The 19167-nt window shown below is 40.8% G+C and overlaps 1 protein-coding gene across 1 annotated transcript in view; it reads right to left on the bottom strand.

Moving 5' to 3' along the window:
- Positions 1-9213: 9213 nt before the first annotated feature.
- The window catches only part of LOC126484656 (lachesin-like), a 555382-nt gene continuing 545428 nt past the window's right edge, over positions 9214-19167 (bottom strand). Inside the window, exon 7 of the mRNA XM_050108247.1 lies at positions 9214-9473. Coding sequence (XP_049964204.1) covers positions 9214-9473 — 260 coding nt within the window. The remainder of the gene's footprint in view (positions 9474-19167) is intronic.

Below are 19167 nucleotides of genomic sequence, written 5' to 3'. Positions count from 1 at the left end.
TGACAGAACCACAGGCACATAGACACAGGCAACAGAGCATGCACAATGTCGGCACTAGTACAGTGTATATCCACCTTTCGCAGCAATGCAGGCTGCTATTCTCCCATGGAGACGATCGTAGAGATGCTGAATGTAGTCCTATGGAACGGCTTGCCATGCCATTTCCACCTGGCGCCTCAGTTGGACCAGCGTTCGTGCTGGACGTGCAGACCGCGTGAGACGACGCTTCATCCAGTCCCAAACATGCTCAATGGGGGACAGATCCGGAGATCTTGCTGGCCAGGGTAGTTGCCTTACACCTTCTAGAGCACGTTGGGTGGCACGGGATACATGCGGACGTGCATTGTCCTGTTGGAACAGCAAGTTCCCTTGCCGGTCTAGGAATGGTAGAACGATGGGTTCGATGACGGTTTGGATGTACCGTGCACTATTCAGTGTCCCCTCGACGATCACCAGTGGTGTACGGCCAGTGTAGGAGATCGCTCCCCACACCATGATGCCGGGTGTTGGCCCTGTGTGCCTCAGTCGTATGCAGTCCTGATTGTGGCGCTCACCTGCACGGCACCAAACACCCATACGACCATCATTGGCACCAAGGCAGAAGCGACGCTCATCGCTGAAGACGACACGTCTCCATTCGTCCCTCCATTCACGCCTGTCGCGACACCACTGGAGGCGGGCTGCACGATGTTGGGGCGTGAACGGAAGACGGCCTAACGGTGTGCGGGACCGTAGCCCAGCTTCATGGAGACGGTTGCGAATGGTCCTCGCCGATACCCCAGGAGCAACAATTTGCTGGGAAGTGGCGGTGCGGTCCCCTACGGCACTGCGTAGGATCCTACGGTCTTGGCGTGCATCCGTGCGTCGCTGCGGTCCGGTCCCAGGTCGACGGGCACGTGCACCTTCCGCCGACCACTGGCGACAACATCGATGTACTGTGGAGACCTCACGCCCCACGTGTTGAGCAATTCGGCGGTACGTCCACCCGGCCTCCCGCATGCCCACTATACGCCCTCGCTCAAAGTCCGTCAACTGCACATACGGTTCACGTCCACGCTGTCGCGGCATGCTACCAGTGTTAAAGACTGCGATGGAGCTCCGTATGCCACGGCAAACTGGCTGACACTGACAGCGGTGCTGCACAAATGCTGCGCAGCTAGCGCCATTCAACGGCAAACACGGCGGTTCCTGGTGCGTCCGCTGTGCCGTGCGTGTGATCATTGCTTGTACAGCCCTCTCGCAGTGTCCGGAGCAAGTATGGTGGGTCTGACACACCGGTGTCAATGTGTTCTTTTTTCCATTTCCAGGAGTGTATAATGGTGTTACATATTAATGCTTAAAAAATAATGAAGGCTCACAACCGTAGTTGTCCGTTTATACAGATAAGTATATATGTGTATAAAATTACATCCATAAGTGTAAGATTTCCTGGTTGAAAAATGAAAACAATTACAGTCATATACGTAAAAGAAAATTATAACGTGGGTCATGTGGGTTCGTAATTCCATAAGAGATTCTGAAAAATTCTGTCAATACTAGTTACATCTTTTGGAGTATTGCTATGAACTTGATCGTTCTATTGCACATGTAAGCATCCTAGAATTACACTACTTGTGACCAAGGTTACTGCTAGCGATGAGACAAAGGCGTTGAAATAAGGTTTTTCAGCGGCATGTTAACTTAAATTTTTATTCGAATGAGTAGGTTTTAGATTGATTAGTATGTATTTCACACCACAGACTACCTTTCATTAACCAGGTTCCATAATCGTGTCCGGTTTCTTATTATTCGTTTTGCGACATCACTTGCTTCACTGTCAGTTTAGTATGATGACAATGAAGCGTTATGCAAACATAACTCTATTTCTACCTTTCCCTCCCTTTACTCTTCTTTAATAATGGATCTTACCCTATATGTCTGATTAGCAATGCATATTCTCTTTAGCACTGTTTATTATCCGTAAGCGTAACGGCTTGTCTCCTAAGTTTTTTTTAGTATATATACTCCCATTTCATTTAATGCTTGATATTGTTCTGTAATAAATCCATCATGTATATATATCTTCATTTGTAGTTATTTGTACCACATAAATTGTTAATTTCCAGAATGATTGCATTTAATGAAAACAGCCATAATTAATTTTATTGAATTCGTCCATTGTGTAATATGTCTATAATATGTTTGTTTACATAATAACTCATAGATTACTGATGTCACATTGGTTGTGGTATGTATGGTATATTTTATAGGGCCTGAAAATGACGTTGTTACAACGTTGAAACTAGTTGCCGAAGTAAAATCGATATCTATAATACAGCTGGAGAAATTTCTTCATTTTTAAAGTTAATTACTTACTGTACATGGGACCGAACATATTATACAACAAAATTTGTTATTTAACATTTATGATTAAAGATACTAGCTTCTGAACTCTGTGCAGTATTGACACTTCGTAATGACTTTAGAAACGTATTCTTTTTTACTCTATCGAATATTTAGAGATTTATCTTTTCAGGAACAAATCCTAGCGTTACAAGAAGCTTTACTTTACATCTAGCATACATTGCTGCATATACACTGGACCTAGCGATGTTTTAGTTTATGTCATGACTCCTCTTTTATAGGGGCTGTCAGTAAATATTCACAACATTGTACATACTTGAATGGGACATACGTGATAACGTGTCTAATGTGTTCTACTTTCTTGTGTTTCACTGGAATACTTCAGTTGTACATGGGACAGTGACACATGTTTTATTACTGGCCAATTAAAGACGGAAGTGTACCTTTGCAAGTTAATTCATTGAGCTGAATCTGTGTTATGAACAACCAACAGGACTCAATGTTACCTTTGATTGACGTCCCACTTCCCTTCCTCGAGACTAAGTGGAGATTCCACTTGTCTTGTAGAAATTTAGCCACCATGTGTAAAAATAAAGCATTTCCTGCACATTCACCACATGAAATGTTAATTTGTAGTACAGCTACAATTACGATTTTCTTATAAACTGCACATTGTCTTGGAGAAGGTGTCTTTCCAAAACGAATTAAAATACTGTTGACTTCCTGTATCAATTCTCGAAGATAAGATTCTTTAGCAAAGTATGATGCTTCTACTCCTAGAGAACCGTATACCACAATAGAATACCTTCATACAAAAATGAAAAGGTCTTTTAGAAATGACCAGTTGAGTTCTCTATATGGTTCTAAACTTATACTTCCAAATTTGCGTTAAACGTATTGTGTCCATATTTAACCAGAGTGGGATTTTTGTAGTGCAGGTCTCGTGCAGTGATTGCCCTAACTTAATAAATGTGTACTTGTATAACTACTTAAATAAACACATACTTTCTGCAGACTGTTTTTAGTCTTTGTAATCGTGTACGTCTGCACTATTTTGTGAAGATGGTATATGAATTTTCACATGGTACATATGTTTGCATGATTTCTTTAAGCATCCAAGCTAAAAGGATGTAAGGAAAATGAGTAAATAAATCATATATTTTATTAAGGAAACAGGGAACACACTAAGAAAACAAAGTAGGTATCCACTTAAAATCTTTATTCGTACAACTTCAACGCATATATAATTATCTATTATGATCTATATTTTTGTTATATTTTTTTATTCTTTCGTTGCGTAGATACTTACATAGGACTTATTTACATGCATGCAGACAACAATCACAAATCGGCAAGTCATCAGCAGCAAATGTTACATCTGATTATAGACACTGAATGGCTTCACAGATAAGTTCCTTAATTGACGCCTTTTTCATGTGAAAGTAGATTCGAGTATTATCTTAGAGGAAGACAACATTATCGAGTAAATTACATCACACACGCCTTAGAATCAAGAATGGAAACTTTGAACACTGGACTAAGAATTTTATGAATAACTCACTGGTTTCCTTCTCTTTAAAGAATCTTTTAGTTCAACAAGCAAGGACAAGGGACGTATCACATTTTTCTTGGAAGGTTTTTTTTGTTACACATTGCGTTTGACATACTCTGAACTGCTCAGTTCAGACAGATAACCAATGAAAATAACAACATCTTTAAAAGTATTTCATGCAGGCCTTTAATTTTTTTCTTTCCTTTCAGTTTGAAAGCACTAATAATTGTCTGATTAACTACAGAACAGGTGTTTGGATAATTACTTTGTAAAATACATAGTGCGACTGATTTTTAATTGTTATGTTCTTTGTTGTAAGAAACTTTGATATTAGCAACAATATCTAACCTCACAGGGATCAGTTTAAAAGTGTAAGCTGCTCTTGTAATGTTTTCTGTAAGAACAGATGCATTTCTCATTTTTGGCATTAAAAATTGCAAAGCGAAAGGTAATCTTACAACGTACATTACACATCCTTTATAGAATACTTCTTTCACACCCTCAAGTCAATACAGATTTTTTCCAGCAATGAATTCTCGGCGTCAATGAATATTTAGGTCAATGAACGTTTAGGTCATTATTAGAAACGACTATCAAGACAACATCAAAATGAATTAATTTTATATCTTAATCATTTGATGATTTTCCATTAATAAATCCCACTTGTCAACATATAGAGATAAGCCATGGTCTAAAATAAGAGTATTTTAACACACACATATAGCGCATCAACTGAACAACATACTGTGTGGTTAGAGGTTGTACACGCACGTTTTGGTTCAGCAAACATTTACCGCATTCAGCAGGACACCTATATGCTATCGTCAACTAACATGAGGGCACCACACCGCGCACCCAACGTCTAGCTACTTAACATAAATGATATTTGCGGTACACAGCCGAGAGTATGGACAACACGAGGCTCTTCACGAGAGCCTTGTGTTCAACATTTGCGTGCTGACCACCGCCAAGCCAAGTCAAACACTGCTACCAGACACAATGTGGGCGGGGGCATTGTCTGCAGTCTGCCTTGTTGACGATATGTATATGGCTGCAAAGTCACTTTGGGGACACTGGACGAGGGAAATAGGAGGGGGGGGGGGCGGGGTGCTACAGAATAGCCTTTTATTTGGCACATAGAAACGAATCGGTGACCGTCTACTTTTACAACAACACTTCACTTTAAAGTCACATCAATTTGCACATCATTTTTGTAAACATTTTGAGTCCACTGTCTCTCACTACACATGCAATGTCTTGCTGAGTGATTAACCTCCTGGACACTATCTTTGTCTCGATTGTGTTGTAAATGTTATTTGACAACACAAATGATGATTTCTGCTCTCCATGACGAATAAAATGGCTCTCCATGACGGACGAAACGGCTTGTGGTTTCGTTACGGTTATTTCGTCTTATAGGCTGAATAAACAACACGATTGGGACAACAGTTTGCAACATCAGGTTCAAATTTTCACAAGTATTCCTGGTAAAGCATATATTTTTAAGGACGGGGTTCTGTGAAGGAAAGATGGAAGTCCACCACCGTGAAGACCGCCGAACTTCGCTAAATTTTAATTTTCAATCTGAGTTGCATTTTTGTTGTTATGAATACCCCTAAACCTTCAACACAGAAATTTTTGTACCCTTCAGAATACGACTAAGTGGCGAGAAGATGCAAGGAACCTTCCAGCGAACACAAGTAACCTACGTTTGATACCTGCGTCAATCAGACATTTGACTACCTAACGAAATGTATGAAATATCTGTGCACTCCCATCAATTAAGAAACAAGCGTTGAAAATTTCCTTAGTTGTTTGCTCTGGCAAGCGTCGCACTAAGTGGTTATTTGATTTCTAATACAGTTTAACTTATATGCTATTAGGATCAGTTTTAACGTTGCATAAATATACACACGTAGTTTATGTGTCAGAAATATTGTGGGCATTCAAGAAATAATTTTTGGATGGTGTTATTGGCAAAATATCAAGAGTTTATATCTTTGTGATTAGGCATATACGTTTGTTTGCAGGTGACTCTCTTGACAGTGTATGTGTTAAGAGTGTATTGCAAAAGTTTCAACACAGCAGCACCATTAAATAAAAGAACCCAAAATCTGCATTGTTTCTAGACATCACTGGGATATGCGAGAACGTTGTATCTGCCGTTAATGGTCATACCATGGAAAATTATAACGTTAATGACACTGCACTATTCAGTGTTTCGCTGTATTGCTCTCCTGCATTCTATATGCATGTGGTAATTAAACTGCAATGCTGTTTAATTGATCACTTCCAAATAAATCATGCAAAGGACTATGATGGCAATTGCATCTGTGCTGTGACGGGAAAGACAAGCAGCTTCTGAGTGTTCTAAAAGACAAATTTTCTCGAAATCTGGATTGTCAATGGCTCTTTGTTAACTTCATCACTGCTGTCAGAGTGTTACTATAAGCTCAAGAACCACTAAGCATAGTCAATTTTGACTACATACTGCAATCGTAAATGATGTGTGGTAATGTTAGAACAATAAACACAGATTAGGTATCACCTGTCAGAAGAAATTGTACTTGTGTTTGTTGTCAATAACCTCATTTAATTATATGCTATCATCAGAGCAGTTTCTGCTTATTGGTTAGATTCTGCATAATGCACGAGCTAAAGACGCAAAGCTGCTGATAAGCTGATAAGAAAATAGTTGCGGGAAAACAAATAAATAAAAAAACACATTTATGATACATCTGTCTTATTCCTCGCCTCCAAACGGTTCGAAACATGAAGGAGATACATTTATCCTGTCTGACAAGATTGGTTTGTGCCTCACCTACAAGACATGGAACATAAATTTATAAATGAGATTACAAAGAGCTATGGAATATGAAGATGCATGTCAGCCTTTTCATTATAGAAAATCCTTCAGAAAAATAAATATATCTACTGTTTTCCCAGATTAATGTATGCTGTCATTTCTCTGAAACTAATATGAAGTACTGAAAAGAAATAACACAATATAAATAAGTACTTAACAGTACATAGCTTTTTGGCATAGCCATCAAGTTACAAAGTGCTCAATACATTAATAGTTACCATAGATGCTGGACATCAAGACCTCATCATCAGTTATACCAATTCAAACACTGCTTGTATATTTATTTCATTTCATAAGAAAACTCTGCAATTAATCACGTCATCATACCTGATCAGGAACCAATTCTACAATGAGGGTTTACCGAATTACCTACTACTGCACAAACGTTTCATTTCAAACACTCTTTATCTAAGTCCTAAATAACGTCCTCTGCAGTGTCCTCATCTGGAAGATGTTTGTCAATCCAACTCCCTTGGCGATGTTAGACAATTCAAATTTACAGGTTGCAAAGCATTGTGCACTCAAGAAGCACACATCGAATGCAAGATGTAAAATATTAATTAAATATGAGGAATTTGTAGAATAACATTAGACAAGAAAACTAGGAACGACAGCACAATGAAATTCTAAACAGCAATGTATATAACAAAGTAATATATTGGCTATGAGCAATAGTATTAAAATAAGAGGGTAGTGAGAATTCACATAGAGAAAATCAGTTTTTTTAGGTTAGTTGCAAGTGTTACGAGAAATGGGGCTCTAAAGAATATGATCGTATCCCAACAGTCGAGCAGCTGGAGTTCAGGAAAAAAAATATTTCTGATGAAAAATACGAATGTTCCACTCTTGTGCAGAGGATATCCTATGACTGAATCCTTAGTAACATGCTCAGTTGCTACCCTGGCGAATGAGATATATTGGGAAACACAATACAAGAACTGAAGCCTTGATGGTTAACAACAAAACGTCCGAGATATGTTGATGACACAGCTGTGACAGCTGAAAGGGAGAAATATGTTGGAGCCATCTTGAGTAAAATGGATAAAATTATGTTAGAAACGTATAATTTAATAATAAACAATGTGTACCCAAGGTGGCTGGCTGACTAAGTAAGGTAAGTGCAATTCCAAACACATGTGGATGATGAGCTAATTGAAAACAAATTGACTGGTTTATTTATCTTGATAGCAAGAATGTTAGAGAGGAATGAAGCTGTGCAGAAGTGTAATTACTCATGGAAAATGTACTTTTACTAAAGAGAAGAAGATACTAACCTGTAAAGGTAAGAGCTGACAAATCATTATACAATCTCTGACAATACATGTTTGGAGTGGGGCTTTATGTTGATGTGAGATCCAAACAGTAGGAAATGCAGAGGAAAAAATGTTGTTTTGGAATGTGATGTAGGCTCTTTCAGAAAATCAAACAAACTCACATGAACACAAAAAAAAGTGTTTTATAGTTGAGGAAGTGTGAAGAGAAATTTGTGGAATACTGTCATAAAAAGTTGAGCTATTATTACCAGTTTTCTGTTCAGACATTAGGCGACCATTTTAGTAGTATCTGGCAGTTTCTGAGGTAGAGAGAGCCCACAGATGAAGGACGTTGATCAAATTATGGAAGCTGTTAGATATATGACTTATAAACACATGATGAGAAGATAAAGAATAATGAAAATCTGCAGCTAACAACCAGTTGCCGAACTGGACCCCAAAGAGTGGAACCCCAATTGAGAATTTGATACACCATATCTATGGAAGTCATTAATGTATTACATAAATTGTGACTGACAGGAAAGGTCATTAGTTAGTGAAGTTAAATACTGAACACACTCACCATCATCATACGTATTCTTTTGTGGTTGTGGAGACAGTGAAAATTAAGAAATAATTTGGCGACATGACTGTTAGCAAAGATCTGAGTCACAAATTGGCAGTATCAGTAGAGATGTTTCAAATATGGTAGTGTGACAAATAGTTCCACAGAAGGTACGAGGCACCCATCGTACCCATCACATGTCACGGTATGGCTGCTACCTGAATCCACCACTGTAGCTGAATTCCCAACAGACAGCTGTCCAATAATGAGCAGCGGTGACTGTGACCTAGAGGGGGATGACCCAAAGCTACACATGCAGCAGTGGATAGTATAAATAGCATTGCCTAGGATCCACAGGTGGACAGCTCACAATTGCAGGTCCAACAGCCAATAGTGAATGACAGTGTCTGGAGTCCAGAGGCAGACAACTCATTGCTGCAGGTGTAGCAATGGCCAGTAGTGAGCAGTGTTGTCTGGGGGTCTGGAGGCAGATGACTCACAGCTGCAGGTGCTGCAGCGGCAGCAGACAGTAGTGAGCAGTGGAGCCTGAGGTCTGGAGGTGTCACTGCTGCAGGTGCAGCAGTGGCAGCAGACTGTAGTGAGCGGTGGTGCCTGGGGTCTGGAGGCAGAAGACTCACAGCTGCAGGTGCAGCAGTGGCAGCAGCCAAGTGAGTGCTAGGCCGCCACCTCCGCCACCACCGCCACCGAGCCCGCCCCCAGAGTCGCTTCCTCCCGGGCCTCCCGCCGTCTCTCGCAGGGATTCCCGGTAGCCATTGTAGAGCCGTGGGCTGTTCTCCTCCAGATCCGCCTCCCCTGATGACTCGGCTTCGGAGCCACTGTCCCCGTCGTCCAGGCCATCTAGCGCGCTCTTAGCACGCTTTGGCAGCTCCATTTCTGCAACAAGTACCCGACAGTAAAATGACTATGTGCTGAAGTAGGTCTAGCGAATGAAAGACAGTAGTACTTACTAGGACTTCACATCAGAACTGGTTCCACTGCCATCGAGGCCATCACATGCATTCAATATTTAACTACTATGTACTGAGGAGTGTAAATAAAATGGCTCTGCGTTGGAGGCATTGTCTCCATCGACATCGCAGCACACACTTTTAGCATATGGAAGAGGCTCTGTATGTGAAGCAGATAACCAATAGATAACTACTGTACAATGAGGGAAATCTAGGAAAGAAACGACGTTGTCATTACGGAGGACTTCGAACTGGAGCCACTCATTCAGCCTGTCAAGCGTGTGTCTAGCACTGTTTGGAAAGCCCAGTTTTGCACCATGGATGCAGACTGTAATTATTATGTGTTTATGGACATTACGAAAAGCAGGACATGTTGGGACCACTTAACTGTCACACATGCTGAGTTTAATGTTGTCTCAGACTGGCAACTGAATATCTGTAATAATTATCCAACAAGTAACGTGGTGAGGGAAACACAGGCACAGAAGAAGAGTTTACTCTCGAGGACTCCACGCCAAAACAAATGAACTTATTTTGAAGAGAAACAGCAAGGTCTGTCAGGGAAAAAAGATTATCTAGCAGTCAAAAGTTATGACCGAATGATCCAGAAGTAGAAATATGCCACGAGAGTATTTAATAATAACTTTCTAAGCCTAACAAACGAACTAGATAAGGCTATGTCGAAAGAGAAAAATCGCTAAAGTATATTTGATAGTCATTATCACAGGCATTCAGTATGAGTTGACTCGAAGTTCTTCCACAGTAATCAGGAGGACAATGACTCTCATAAAATCAAAAATTGTCAGAACTTCAACAGTTTTACAGAGAATCTTAACAGATAGATTTTAGTATGTTACTGTTACATCCCTCTTCAAGAAAGATACTTCATGTGACACTAACAACTGTCGACCCATTTTACGATGTAGTTCTTTCTCAAATGTTTTGAAGAAGTACAAAACTTAAAATGATTAAGCATGTCTGCCAATAATAGAGTACGAATCAGAGTTTTAATTCAAGCACGGTCTCTCCGCTCAACACACTACCATCTCATTGACTGTGTGTTAAAATGAGTGAATGGCAAATTGTCACCTACAAGAGTTCTTTGTGATATTTCTAAGGCGTAAATCGTGGAAGTCCTTTTGAGAAACACAGTTTGTGGCTTGAAAGGTGCAATGAGTAAGTGGATCACTTCAGATTTAATTGACAGAACGCTAACGTTCGTTTTATGCAATTTCTGTAGTTTTCGTGATGAATCTTCTAATTTTGCGCAAAATACTAGGCCTACATGTGTACCGTATGGTTTGATACTGGGCCCGTTCCGTTTGTTGCTATACATAAATGGTCTTCCATCTTCCACTGACAAAGAAGAAATAGTGCCCTTCGCTGATGATACAAACATCAGATTCAAGCTCAAACGAGGAGCGACAGCAGTAGGAATAATAAATAAAATACTGTATTTACAAAGAAACTTACTTGTTGTTAGTAAATGGTTTACCACATCAGTTTTAAAGAAAACATTTCTTTCAGACCTGTGCAAGGAAGAATACATCATCATCATCAACAACAGCAGAACACGGGGAAACGAGATACATAAAAATAGTACGTTCTAACTTTCTAGGCCTGTACATTGATTAGAGGGTCAACTGAAAATCACATATTAAGTCTCTAGTTAAACATCTGTGTTTGGCAACAACTAAATGGCAGATTTTTAGTTCTAAAGTTGACTTATGTTCTATACTTCCAATTAACAGTATATGAAATAATTTTCTGAGTTAGTTCAGCACATAGTCACAAAGTGTTCATTACACAGAAATATTATGTGCGGATAATACCTGGTGTCAATCCTCTTCCCCATGTTGGCAACTATTTAATGAAACGGCATTGTGACATAACGAGGTGAAACCCTCAATAGACGACACGTCGGTACCTATGACCAGTACGACAGCAACGAGACCCTGTGGTAGTGTCTTTACGGTTGGCGGGCCGATAGGTACCCGAATAACACTTGGGCACGGGTGCCTTATATCACCCAAGGAGATGGCCTGTTTGTTCACGTTATCGAAATATTTCATCAACAAATAAAGATATTCAACAGTCATAACCGGCTGATTATAGTTCAAGTGGTAACGGAATTATCGGTTATCAGAGCTCTCTAATACGGACAGAGCTGCCAGAGATACAGGTAATAAAGAATCATTTTTCTTTATCTTTCTTCGAAATTAATTAACTCTATTACCTAAATTGATATGACACTCACCGACTTGTGAACAGACAGATCTAGGTAGAAGCTATTTATATGTATATAAAAGTAAATCATCCACATATTTATTCAAGCTGATAGAAGGCCATCACTGATTACCATATTTGATCAATCACTGTTGAGAAACTATATAATAAACCTATATAATTAACAGAACATTACACACAGTGGCATGAACTACTTTGAATGGTGTGACTGTGAATAAATGTAAATGTCTATGCATTTTTAGACTGAAAATTAGACAATACTAAACAAGAATTTTTAGTATCTTCGTATGTGCAAGAACCAGCAGTGCTACGTCCCTTCATAGTCCATATTGCAAACGTGGAGATTTCTCCCATAAGGAAGATGCCCTACATCTTGTGCCAGTAAAAAATTAATATATGTTTCGATTATTGAAATCCTTATACCTTATGCAAATGCTACATATCAAACTAACTAATCGAGTATTTTAGTTAGACATATATATCTAGAATCAGTTTTCAGAATAATTTTTTACTCTGTAGCAAAGTGTGTGCTGAACTGAAAGCTCATGGCATATCAAAACTGTATGCTAAACCGTGACGCGAACCTGGGAGGTTCGCGCCCTGTTCCGGCACACAGTTTTAATTGTATCAGAAAGGTTCATATCATCCCACACTCTGCCACAGAGGGAAAATTCATTCTGTAAATATCTCCAGGCTGTAGTTAAGCAACGTTTCCGCAATATCCTTTCTTCCAGCAGTGCTAATCATGCAAGGTATGCAGGAGAATCTCTGTGAAGTATCGAAGGTACGGGATAAGATACTGGCGGAAGTAAAGCTGTGAGGACGGTGGTGACTCGTACTTAGGTAGCTCAGTGGGCAGAGCACTTGCCCACGAATGGTAAACGTCCAAGGTTGGCGTCCTGGTGTGGCACACAGTCTTCACCTGCCAGGAAGTTTCAGATTGGTTTCAATCTGTCCAGAAATAAACAAGTATGTCAGGGTACATATAAGTTTTAAATATCATGTGACTGTCAAAATCCGGCCGGTGTGGCCGAGTGGTTCTAGGCGCTTCAGTCTGGAACCGTGCGACCGCTACGTTCGCAGATTCGAATCCTGCCTCGGGTATGGATGTGTGTGATGTCCTCAGGTTAGTTAGGTTTACGGAGTTCTAGTTTCTAGAGGACTGATAATGGTTCAAATGGCTCTGAGCTCTATGGGACTTAACATCTATGGTCATCAGTCCCCTAGAACTTAGAACTACTTAAACCTAACTAACCTAAGGACATCACACAACACCCAGTCATCACGAGGCAGAGAAAAGGACTGGTGACCTCAGATGTAAAGCCCCATAGTGCTCGGAGCCATTTGAATTTGATTGTCAAAAGAAATGAACTTTTAGAGACTGGAGAATCAGGACAGTAACGGTTTGAGACCTGTACCCTCGGTAAAAGGTATAAATTCCGACGCTGAAATGTGTGGACAAGACTACTGCACGGGACGCCTTAGTGTGAGGATCATGTGTCAATTTGGCCGGCAGTCTAGCCACGTAAAAGAACTATTTTTCGTGAGAGTTGCTAATTTAATACTTCATCTTGGTGTTTGGTACGTGACCAGCAACTCACGATACATTTACTTTTTAAAGGACTTACCACTGAACCGCTGCTTCAACCCTTACTCTACGTAAAACTTCACGGAACCTAGAATAACTAGGCAGTGCTTCACTTTATTCGATGCGATTCTTCGATAGGACTTGGTAGAGATTAACTTCAGTGAGTCATTTCAGCTCTACTGTTGGTATGATTCACCACACCCAGCACGTACGTCTAAGGGTGAAATAAACTATCAGTTGCCTTTTATTTCTCACCTGTGTCCACTACTGTAATTTGAAGTCATTCCCTCGTCACCATTTGGGAATATTTGCAGATGATTTCGAAGAACAATATTTCCAGGAACATAATGCAACGATCCACGGGAACCCACCGGACACAGGTGGGTCATTAACATTAAAAATTATCCATGCTCCGTGTTCCACTGCAGGGTAATATAGTCAACATTAATAAACAACATGTTGTTTTTGTTGTGGTCTTCAGTCCAGAGACATGCAGCTCTCCATGCTACTCTATTCTGTGCAAGCTTCTTCATCTCCCAGTACCTACTGCAACCTACATCCTTCTGAATCTGTTTAGTGTGTTCATCTCTTGGTCTCCGTCTCTATTTTTACCCTCCATGCTGCCCTCTAATACTAAATTTGTGATCCCTTGATGCCTCAGAACATGTCCTACCAACCGACCCCTTCTTCTGGTCAAGTTGTGCCACGAATTTCTCTTCTCCCCAATTCTATTCAATACCTCCTCATTAGTTATGTGATCTACCCATCTAATCTTCAGCATTCTTCCGTAGCACCACATTTTGAAAGCTTCTATTCTCTTCTTGTCTAAACTATTTATCATCCACATTTCACTTCCATACATGGCTACACTCCATACAAATACTTTCAGAAACGACTTCCTGACACTTAAATCTATACTCGATGTTAACATATTTCTCTTCTTCAGAAACGCTTTCCTTTCCATTGCCAGTCTACATTTTATATCCTCTCTACTTCAACCATCATTAGTTATTTTGCTCCACAAATAGCAAAACTCATGTATTACTTTAAGCGTCTCATTTCCTAATCTAATTTCCTCAGCATCACCCGATTTAATTCGACTGGATTCCATTATCCTTGTTTTGCTTTTGTTGATGTTCATCTTATATCCTCCTTTCAAGACACTGTCCACTCCGTTAAGCTGCTCTTCCAGGTCCTTTGCCGTCTCTGACAGAATTACAATGTCATCGGCGAACCTCAAAGTTTTTATTTCTTCTCCATGGATGTTAATACCTACCCCGAATTTCTCTTTTGTTTCCTTTACTGCTTGCTCAATATACAGATTGAATAACGTCGGTGTTAGGCTACAACCCTGTCTCACTCCCTTCCCAACCACTGCTTCTCTTTCATGCCCCACGACTCTTATTACTGCCATCTCGTTTCTGTACAAATTGTAAATAGCCTTTCGCTCTCTGTATTTTACCCCTGCCATCTTCAGAAATTTAAAGAGAGTCTTACAGTCAACATTGTCAAAAGTTTCTCTAAGTCTACAAATGGTTGAAACGTAGGTTTGCCTTTCCTTAATCTATTTTCTAAGATAAGTCGTAAGGTCAGTATTGCCTCCCGTGTTCCAACATTTCTACGCAATCCAAACTGATCTTCGCCGAGGTCCGCTTCTACCTGTTTTTCCATTCGTCTGTAAAAATATCCGTGTTAGTATTTTGCAGCCGTGGCTTATTAAACTGATAGTTCGGTAATTTTCATATCTGTCAACACCTGCTTTCTTTGGGATTTTAATTATTATATCGTTAAAACCTCAGGTAGGTGCAATGGTGTTGCAGCATACTAAGCCTTAATAGACTTTTACCCTCTAAAAGATGTAGGTTGTGAAGAACCTGTAACTGCTTGAAAAAAGCAGCAACATTCATAAATATGGCGCTACAATATATATATATATATATATATATATATATATATATATATATATATATATATATATATATATATATATAGTCTCTACCGTCCCCAACGTAACCTTCTCCTAGCACAATAATAGCCGTACCATTGAGTCATAGAAATATTTGACTATTTTCCTTGTGCCGGCCGAAGTGGCCGTGCGGTTAAAGGCGCTGCAGTCTGGAACCGCAAGACCGCTACGGTCGCAGGTTCGAATCCTGCCTCGAGCATGGATGTTTGTGATGTCCTTAGGTTAGTTAGGTTTAACTAGTTCTAAGTTCTAGGGGACTAATGACCTCAGCAGTTGAGTCCCATAGTGCTCAGAGCCATTTGAACCATTTTTTTATTTTCCTTGTGCATTACGGATGCTGGTGAATAACAAAAGCCTTAAAAGGAAATAGAAATTATTTATTCCTTAAAGCTTCTCTTACGTCGTAGACATACTTCTGACAGATAATATCAGTATGTGGTCGGAGAGCTTTTATTGAATTTTATTATAGCTTACGATAAGTACAAATACAGTTAACTGTTTGCGTATTAGTAATGAGAGGAAAATAATTTTAATTTATGGCAAATTTCGATGTTTCTTTTTTGTAGATATCGGTGTTTTTTTTGACATTATTTACTGCCGGACTATTTCTCTTTCCAGTTATTTACCTTCTCCCTGTTTAATCGTTTTTCAACGTCATGTTGAAAATGAAACTGTACCTGGCATATACGTTATATTTATTACACGATACACATCACATCTACTTATATCCACCGTTTCTGGTGACAGCCTACGATTCTTCTTCTTTTGAGTTGTAGTTTAGGATCGTCCACCTCTCATTTTATACCCAAGTTGTATTCAGCTATTTTCTCATTACCATATAGACTACCAAAGATTTCATTTTAATTATACTACTTCTTGTGGAGCCCTTCACTCTCCTCAAGAACCTCATTTCTGCATCTAATAACTTGTTGTCAGCTTTCTTTTCATACCAACATCAAAAAAAGTTTTGCATCACCTCGGTTCCGAGAATTCCAGAACCTGTACAGAAAGTTGGAATAGAGATCAACATAAAAATCATTTCCGCCCTTTTTATTGCTCATGAAAACCACACATTCCATGTTGTATCACCTTCAGAGGTGGTGGTCCAGATTTCTAGACACACTGGTACCTATCATATACAGTAGGACGTCCTCTTGCATTGACGCATGCCTATATTCGACGTGGCATACTACTCACAAGTTCATCAAGGCGCTGTTGGTCCATATTGTCCCACTCCTCAACGGCGATTCGCCGTAGATACCTCAGAGTGGCTGGTGGATCACGTCGTCCATAAACAGCCCTTTTCAATCTATCCCAGGCACGTTTGATAGGGTTCATGCCTGGAGAGCATGCTGGCCACTCTCGTCTAGCGATGTCGTTATCCTGAAGGTAGTCATTCACAAGATATGCACGATGGAAGCGCCAATTGTCGTCCTTGAAGAGGAATGCCTGGCCAATATGCTGCTGATATGCTTGCACTACTATCGCTCGCAGGATGGGATTCACGTATCGTACAGCCGTTATGGCGCCTTCCATGACCACCAGCGGCGTACGTCGGCCCCACATAATGCCACTCCAAAACAGCAGGGAACCTCCACCTTGCTGCACTCGATAGAAGGTGTGTCTAAGGCGTTCAGCCTTACCAGGTCGCCTCCAAACACGTCTCCGACGATTATCTAGATGAAGACATATGCGACACTCGTCGGTGAAGAGAACGTGATCCTACTCCTGAGCGGTCTATTGGGCATGTTGTTGTTGTACCGCGCTTCATGGTGTTGTGGTTGCAAAGATGGACCACGCCATGGACGTCGGGAGTGAAGTTGGGCATCATGCAGCCCATTGCGCGCAGTTTGAGTCATAACACGACGTCCTGCGGCTGCACGAAAAGCGTTATTGAACATGGTGTCGTAGCTGTCAGGGTTCCTCCGAGCCATAATCCGTAGGTAGCGGTCATCCACTGCAGTGGTAGCCCTTGAGTGTCCTGAGCGAGGCATGTCATCGACAGTTCCTGTCTCTCTGTACCTCCTCCATGTCCGAACAACATCGCTTTGGTTCACTCCGAGACGCCTGGACACTTACCTTGTTGAGAGCCCTTCCTAACACAAAGTAACAATGCGGGCGCGATAGAACGGCGGTATTGACCGTCTAGACATGGTTGAACCACAGACAACACGAGCCGTGTACCTCCTTCCTGGTGGAATGATTGGAATTGATCGGCTGCAAGACCCCCTGCGCCTAGTAGGCGCTGCTCATGCATGGTTGTTTACATCTTTGGGCAGGTTTAGTGACAAATGTGAACAGTCAAATGGACTGTGTCTGTGATACAATATCCACAGTCAACGTCGATCAGGAGTTTTGGGAACCGGGGTGATGCAAAACTTTTTTTGATGTGTGTCTATTCAACTGCATCTTCCGTGCAACATTGATGGTATCGCTGTAGTTTTATAAAATTTGATTTTTGTTTCTTTCCAAGTATTTTAGTTCAGTGTTTCTTTATTGTCCACACTCCTTCTGTTGTAGATTTTAGACTATATCATTATCATCATCATAACTCAAGTCATAGCCCAGGTATTTGAAATGTGATACTTGTTCTGTTACTTCGAAATTAACTACTATCTTCGACCATATTGGGTATTTACCTTCAAACACCATAAATTTCGTTGTAATGTAATTTTGGGATTGTGTTCAATACGTATTCGGTATAGCCGATATCTGCTAGCTGGAGGTCATCTTCACTGTCTTGTTTTATTGCTTTCGTATCTGAAAATAGTAGTGAACTTAGATTAGTATGTTTATCGAATTTAACAACCAGATTACCAGAGGAAACGTATAGCTGTGGCTAGCACTAATTGTGTTAATAAACACACGTAGGGAAGTAGAAACCAGATGTGATGGAATGTCTAGTGTGTACTTCTAACGTCGAAACAGTGACAATGTAGTTCTTGTTTCCAGAGAGAATACGTGATTTCACAAAAATTCTACACAGCAGAAACTGTCAAGTGTACATGAAGGTTATCCATGACGAATATTCTGGAACCCGTGACTGTGGAGTGAATATAAACGCCGATAACAGTGCTGGATGCTCGTGGGTTTATCGTGACACTACCTGTGTGTATAGTGAGAACTGATTAATCTGTGCCGGTCGGTGTGGCCGAGCGGTTCTAGGCGCTTCAGTCTGGTTCAAAAATGGTTCAAATGGCTCTGAGCACTATCTGAGGTCATCAGTCCCCTAGACCTTAGAACTACTTCAACCTAACTAACCTATGGACATCACACACATCCATGCCCGAGGCAGGATTCGAACCTGCGACAGTAGCGGTCGCGCGGTTCCAGACTGAAGCGCCAACCGGGGTGGCCGACCGGTTCTAGGCGCTACAGTCTGGAACCGCGCGACCGCTACGGTCGCAGGTTCGAATCCTGCCTCGGGCATGGGTGTGTGTGATGTCCTTAGGTTAGTTAGGTTTAAGTTCTAAGTTCTAGGTGACTGATGACCTCAGAAGTTAAGTCTCATAGTGCTCAGGGCCATTTGAATCACTTTTTTAATTAATCCGTGAACAATAAAATGGTTCAAATGGCTCTGAGCACTATGGGACTTAACATCTGTGGTCATCAGTCCCCTAGAACTTAGAACTACTTAAACCTATCTAACCTAAGGACATCACACACATCCATGCCCGAGGCAGGATTCGAACCTGCGAACGTAGCAGTCGCGCGGTTCCGGACTGAGCGCCTAGAACCGCTAGACCACCACGGCCGGCTCGTGAACAATAGGCAATGGAAACAGCCTGGTGCACTCTAAATACAATGCCGTCCATTTGC

The sequence above is a fragment of the Schistocerca serialis genome, chromosome 6 (genome assembly GCF_023864345.2).
Source record: "Schistocerca serialis cubense isolate TAMUIC-IGC-003099 chromosome 6, iqSchSeri2.2, whole genome shotgun sequence".
Lineage (NCBI taxonomy): Eukaryota > Metazoa > Arthropoda > Insecta > Orthoptera > Acrididae > Schistocerca > Schistocerca serialis.
This window is presented reverse-complemented; position numbering and strand designations above follow the sequence as displayed.